General features: G+C 58.4%; 2 protein-coding genes across 4 annotated transcripts in view; both read left to right on the top strand.

Annotated features, from left to right (window-relative positions):
• PIP5K1C (phosphatidylinositol-4-phosphate 5-kinase type 1 gamma) overlaps positions 1 to 2,756 on the top strand; it is a 26,321-nt gene extending 23,565 nt beyond the window's left edge. For all 3 annotated transcript variants that reach the window (XM_029916568.1, XM_029916567.1, XM_029916565.1), the window contains one exon: positions 45 to 2,756. In XM_029916568.1, the coding sequence (XP_029772428.1) occupies positions 45 to 47 (3 nt within the window). In that variant the 3' untranslated portion in view covers positions 48 to 2,756. The remainder of the gene's footprint in view (positions 1 to 44) is intronic.
• Positions 2,757 to 4,097: 1,341 nt separating this feature from the next.
• Positions 4,098 to 6,692, top strand: part of CACTIN (cactin, spliceosome C complex subunit) — a gene marked incomplete at its 3' end in the record, with an annotated part of 9,000 nt that continues 6,405 nt past the window's right edge. Inside the window, exons 1-2 of the mRNA XM_029916420.1 lie at positions 4,098 to 4,169; positions 4,531 to 4,877. Of these exons, the coding sequence (XP_029772280.1) occupies positions 4,098 to 4,169; positions 4,531 to 4,877 (419 nt within the window). The remainder of the gene's footprint in view (positions 4,170 to 4,530; positions 4,878 to 6,692) is intronic.

Raw genomic sequence — 6,692 nt, 5'->3', positions numbered from 1 at the left:
CCCCGGCGCCCCGCGCCCTCACCCCGCGCCCTTGCCTTTCGCAGTAATTTCTATGCAGTCACCGACCCAGCGCCGAGCGCTCGCTGCCGCCCCGGCCGCTTCCCGGAGGCGCCGCCCGCCCGCCGGACCTCGCTCCTCGGCCGAGGCCCCCAGCTCCCGTCTACTACCTACGCCTGTGAGACTGTGAACCTCCCCGAGTGTCCGATCGTGTATTTATTTTGGGTCCTTACTCTTTGCACAAAGACGGCAGCACAGGTGTGCTTTTTTTTTTTTAGAAAAAGATAAAAAAGAAAAAAAAAAAAGGACGTGGTGGGAAAAGAAGAGAAATCACCCCCACTGCACCTTGTGGTTCTTTGCTGTGCTTGGATGTGTCTCCCCGAGGAACCAGGCCTGTCGGCTTCCGGGGACCGGGCGCCCTCTGATGGGGGCCGGGCACCCTGGCTGAAACCCACGCTCCCAGGCTCCACCTCTCTGCTTGGAGGGGCCCCCAGGAGGGAAGGACCACAGAGTCCCCACTGGTGCCGGCGCCCCCCAGGCCCTCCTGGCTCAGGTGTTCCAGCCAGGCACGGGCCATCCGTCCTTGGGAGTGGTCGACCCGTGACCCAGGGCGGCTCTCCACCCCGCCGATGCCTGGAATCTCTGCATCTGCCTCCCCCCACCTCGCCTGCCACGTGGCCTGTGAGCAGGAATGGCCTGGCAGCCGCCCCTCCCAGCGGAGCGCCAGACCGCGGCCTCCCCGTGGTCCCCGCGCAGCCTGCGCAGTCTCTGGAAGAGGTGCCCGAGGGAAGGGAGACGCTGGGCCCCCAGGCCGTGGGACTTGCGGGAGCCCTCCCGTGGTCAGGCTGCCCAGCTGTCCAGTCCCCCCAGGACTGCGACGGGTGTTTTTTCTTCTTCACGACAGCGATGCATCCTTGCGTTAAACGATAAGAGAAGAAATTCTTAGTGAAAAACAACAATTTTCTTAGTTTGTCATCTTCAGCAGGGGCAGCCCCTTTAGGGCTCAGAGACCCTGCCCTGCCCAGAGCGGGCCGCGGGAGCCGACCGCACTGCAGGGCTGTCCCGCCCCGACACAAATGCATTCCCACCTCTTGAGAGGTGACCTGGTGGGGGTGGCTGCCCCCTGCCCACTGGCCTGCTCGCTTGGGAGAGCTGGGCGCTGGCTTGGAGCAGAAGCCTCACCTTCTGGAAGAATTTCTCCCAGCCCTTGCCTCCCTGGTGGAGAACCCCCTGGTCTAGGAGTTTGATTTTCCGAGTCCCTTGGGAGCTGCGTAGCGGCTGCTCCCCATGTGGGGCCCTCCTCTGCCCTCACCCCCCTCGCCTCTTGCACCCAGAGGCCGCCTGCTGGCCCGGCTGCTCACCGCTCCTCCCCGGGAACCAGGTTGCACGCTGGGGGCTGTCCCGTAGCTGCTGGCACAGGGAGACACCCCTCAGAGGACTCCTCCGGACCCACCTGCAGCTGTCCCGGATGAGAAGCAGGACCACATCCTCTCCTCCTTGTCCACGGAGCCTTTGTCCAGACCCTGGGAAGCGCCCTTGCCTGGATTTCAGCCCAGCATCTGTCCGTAGGTCCGTCCCTCCCCCTTCCCGCCAAGGGGATGGCAGCGGCGCAGGCAGAGGACCACTGTGTCACTCAGATGGCGGCATCAGAGTCGATGCCCAGGCATGGACGTGAGTTCTGCGGGGATGACCAGAGCGGGGCGCCCACAGCCCCCTGGAGCTACAGCGGCGCAGGGAGCCTGCCGGTCCCCTTGGGCTTTCCTGAATCACAGAACAAAGGCACCGCTGGGATGCCCACTGTCAAGAGAAATTGGCAAACCTGGATATCATGACGTTTCTATTTTTGTGTTAGGTCCCTAAGACCCCCTTGCAGACCTGTTTTGTGTTGGTTGCATCCTTTATCCCTTTTCAAAGAACTGTCATCACGTGGATGCTAACGTCGCCTGCAGGCTGTGCTGGTGGGAGGGGTTTGCTTATTCTTTTCTTCGGGGCTGGAAGGCAAGACTTAATTTATAATGTGTAGCAAATTCCTGGCCTTACCCAGCTCCCCACCCCCCACCCCAGAGAAAGGCTCTGGACCCAGCCAGCTGTCACCCCCTCCCCCCAGCATAGAAATCTGAATTCCTTCGTGGCGACACCCTGTCTCCCCTCCCCCTCCCGGCTCATCTCTGACGGGCTGCAGTCCCTGAGGGCGGAGAGCCTGGGCACTGGCCAGCCAGCTGCCTGTGCAGAGGAAAGGCATTTCCTGGGACTGACAAGGTGCAACTTCCTGAGAGCCTCTCCCGCCTCTGTCCAACGCCCCCCTCGCCCCCTTCCTCCGCCACTTGGCTCAGTGCAATACGCCCCTTCCCGCGGGGTCCCTTGCCGTGGTACTGTAGCTGCAGCCCCTGGGTCCGCACCGCGGGCCAGCGCCCTCCACCGCACCGCCTCTTCTCTGGTGGCTCAGTTGCATCGCCTGCCCCACCCCCACCCCCATCTCGTTCTTATGGTCGAACTGATTTCGGAACAACGAAAGTGCAAACCTGGTGTGTCTTAATTCTCTCAGGGGTTCCGGGCGCTCAGCCGCCGCGGTCTGGTGTGCGACAATCCGAGCGCAGCCTCGTGGGGCACAGAATGCCGCCTCGCTCAAACCCAGAGCCGCGGGCGACCCGTAACTGTGCTGCTGGCCCCAAATAACACGCGCAGCCCCGGGCCCCGCCCCGCCGCCCCTCCTTTTTACGTTGGAGAGATCTCTCTAATAAATCAGATAATAAGCATCAGCCCTCGTCCTCTGCCTCTGTGCGTGTCCGTGGTCTGCTTGGGAAACCTTGGTAAGACTTAAAATAACAGGACCTGAATGCCTGCTTCGGGCTCCAGTGCGGTTCAGAAAACTTAGTTTTCTGACACCCGTGCAGCTCAGCTCAAAAGAACAAACATTCGCCAGAGTTTGTATTCGTTCTGCCAGAGTTTCTCAAATTGAGTAATGCATGGACCCCTTTCATGGGGAAAGTATTTGTCCAGGATTCCCAATCGGAGAACCGCTGCTTTGAAAGGTCCCATGTGTAAGCGGTACCTTGGAAGGCCGGTTTTAAAATCAGGGTGCAGGGGCGCCTGGGGGGCTCAGTTAAGCATCGGACTTCGGCTCAGGTCATGATCTCACAGTTTGTGGGTTCGAGCCCCGCGTCGGGCTCTGTGCTGACAGCTCAGAGCCTGGAGACTGCTTCGGATTCTGTGTCTCCCTCTCTCTGTCCCTCCCCCACTCCTGCTGCACCTCTCTCTCAAAAATAAATAATAAAAAATATTTAAAAAATAAGTAAAGTCAAGGTGCAGAACGACACAGCTTGTTTATAGACTAGACATGCAGATGGAATGATCTGGAATGTGCTCACATCATGTTCAAAAGTTAGTATTCAGACCCCGTTAAAGACACATCTGCATTTTGAAAGTCACGAGGCCAGACCCGCCTCCCCCCTCAGTCCACATCCCATGCCAAGCAGGTTGTCATAAGAGGTGGTCTTTCTTCCTGAAGTCCAGCCCACCGTGCGCCTGGGCACCGAACGGAGCACACAGAGCTTGCATTTTGGATAATGTCATCAAGTTGTGCTCTACGATAAACATGTGAAGAGCTTCAAGTAGACTATTAAGGACCATCTGGAGTGGGCCCGGGGAGCTCAGAACAGGACTTCCGGGCCACCTCGTTCAGATCCCAGCTCCATGTTGCCTCACTGGGACTGTGGGGAGCACTGTGTATCAAAGTGACTTTCCGTCTCTGAACCCGTTTCACTGTCGGTAAAATGGGTTGATGGGCAATTGGAGGAGTTATCCAAGGTTTTTTTGCTTTTTTTTTTTTTAACTTTTTTTTATTTTAATGTTTTATTGATTTTTGGAGAGAGAGCGAGCGTGAGCAGGGGAGGGTCAGAGAGAGAAGGAGACACAGAATCCGAAAACAGTCTCCAGACGCAGAGCTAGCTGTCAGCACAGAGCCCGATACGGGGCTCGAACCCATGAACCGCGAGATCATGACCTGAGCCGAAGCCGGACGTTCAACCAACTGAGCCAACAAGGCGCCACTAACTTAACTCTTGCAATACACAAGTATTCATTATGGGCGATGGAGCGTGATGGTCACTCTCAAGGGTCGGCCCTGCCTCAAGGCTTTTCAGTCTCCGACGTGGCTTCCGTCCGTCGCCCTCGTGAGCGGTCTGGACTCAACCAACGACCTCGCAGCCTCCACGGGCCTAGAGACCTCGCTAGCTTGGCTCGTCTCCCCTTGGACCCGCCCCTAGACCGCGCCTTCTCTCGATCCCGCCCTCGGGGCTCCGCCCACGCCGGTTCTATTTCCCCTCGGAGCCGATGGTTCTTGGTCCTGCCTCCCCAGGCTCCGCCCCGTTCGCAGTTCCTGGTTCGTTATGGCTCCGCCCACAGCGCTTAGCCCCTCCCACCGAGGCTCGAGGACCCACGTGGGGCTACCCCTAGCACTGCCTAAGCGCGAGCCCCCAAACCCGGACACGAAAGTCGGCGGGAGACCGTCACGTGGGCCACGTTTGACGCCAGTGGAGAAGTTACGGGGCATCGGAGTCCCCGCGGGATGGGGCGGCGCGACAGGCTTCCATCTCCCGACTCAGGCGTGGACGGGGCAGCCAGACGCGCGCCGCAGGGGAAGAAGGCCCCTGGCGCAGGCCCCGGATATTTGTGTCAGCGCTGCCGCCGCCGTCTCAGCTGATGGGTCGGGACACCCGCTCGCGCTCGCGGTCGACTGGTCGCAGGCGCCGTAGGCAACGGAGCGGGAGCCGGAGCCAGAGCCGGAGCCGAAGTCGGAGCGGGAGCCATGGGCGGCGAAGCCGCCGGCGCCGGGACGACGAAGTACGGCGCCGGCGGAGGCGGCAGAGCCGGGAGCGCAGGTGGGGTCTCTGCGTGAACAGCGCTGGGGAGCCCGGGACCGCGCGGGTTAGTCAGAGAGGGCTTCCTGGAGAAGGGGAGTCCGAGTACGAGTCGCAGCTCTCCAGGCAGCGAAAGGAAAGCGAGAGGCGTCCCAGGCAGGGCACCTGGTGGTCGGAGGGACGTTAAGGAGCTCCGTGGGCGAGGGGGGCGCGAAGGGGACTAGGAGACGAGGTCGTGCAGTTTCGTGTGCCGTGGTCACGGGTGTGGCCGTTACTCGGGGGCAAGTAGGGAGCCATGGGAGAGTTTTGAGCGAGGTCGTGATGTGGTAGGACTTACTTGGTGGAACTTCGTCCTCGGGTTTTCGCGTGGAAAAGGGACTGAGGAGGTTGGCTGGAATGACAACAGGGAAGAGGAGATGGTGCGGTTGTCTAGGCAACAGACGGCTGTGGCTGTCAGAGACGGAGGCAGTGGGAGGCACAGTGGGGGAAACGGGTAGATTGGAGACGTATTTCATACGTAGGGGCAGCAACACTTGCTCTTGGAAGTGGGTGTCAGGCGAAAGAACTGTTGATGGCAGGTGGCAGGACGGAGTTGACTCCTAGGACCTGAGTCTCAGCTCCACGCGGCCAACAGCCCTTTACTTTTAGAAGTGGGACAGCTGTCCAGATTTGGCCAGAATCTCCTCCAAGCATAACGGGATGAGCGCGCTGCCAGGGACCAACTTCCAGACCTAGGTCCCCGGATGTGACCTGTGACATTCAGGCTAGTCCCTGCCCGCCTGTGGCCCAGGTTTCCTCAAGATCTCCATGGGGCCTCCGAGCACGCCCTGTCTCCCATCCCTTTGGCCTGTTCACCCCGTGGCCAGAGTGACTGTAGTCAGACGCGGCTGATTTCCCTCTGCATTTGAGAAGGTGGTTTTTCCTTTTTGAGTCTCGTGAGATCGTTGAAACCCAAGAATTCCAAGAAGTTATAAGAGGCAGAACGGAGCTAACGAAGAGGTGGTTTAAACCAGAGCTTGGCAAAATCTGTAGCTTTTAATTTTTTCTTTAATGTTTATTTTTTTATTTGTTTAATTAATGCTTTTTATTTATTTTTGAGAGATAGAGAGAGACAGTGCGAGCAGGGAAGGGTCAGAGAGAGGAAGACACAGAATCTGAAGCAGGCTCCCGGCTCTGAGCTAGCCATGAGCACAGAGCCCGACGCAGGACTGGAACCTACGAACCGTGAGATCATGACCTGAGCCAAAGTCGGACGCTTAGCCGACTGAGCCACCCAGGCGCCCCTTTAATGTTTATTTTTGAGAGAGACAGACAGACAGACAGACACAGAATGTAAGGCAGGTTCCAGGCTCTGAGTCATCAGCACAGAGCTCTACCTGGGGCTCAAACTCACAGACTGTGATGTGAGATCATGACCTGAGCTGAAGTTGGACGCCTAACTGACTGAGCCACCAGGTGCCCCAGTTTTTACATTTTTAAATGGTGGGGGAAGTCAAAAGCAGTATCTCATGACATGTGAAAATTGTACCAGATCTCCAAATACAGTTAAGTTCTGGTGTGTGGAAGTAAAAGTGTATTGGGACCCAACCGTGTCCCTTTGTTCCTGTCTGTCTCGGGGCTGCTTTTGCAGTAGGGACCGCAGAGTCGGGCCCGGGGCCTAGAGGAACCTGCCGACTCTGGTCGGAGCCCCTTGGGGTGGTGTTCCCACCCCCACTAAGTCTTGTCACGTCTGCATGTTTTTCATTTTCTGGTATTTGGATGATAAGAATCAGCCACCCTAGATCTGTAACGGGAACGGACGTGGTTTATGAAGGTTTGATCAAGTGCGCAGTCTGC

This window comes from Suricata suricatta, chromosome 12 (genome assembly GCF_006229205.1).
Source record: "Suricata suricatta isolate VVHF042 chromosome 12, meerkat_22Aug2017_6uvM2_HiC, whole genome shotgun sequence".
NCBI classification, from domain to species: Eukaryota; Metazoa; Chordata; class Mammalia; order Carnivora; family Herpestidae; genus Suricata; species Suricata suricatta.
This window is presented reverse-complemented; position numbering and strand designations above follow the sequence as displayed.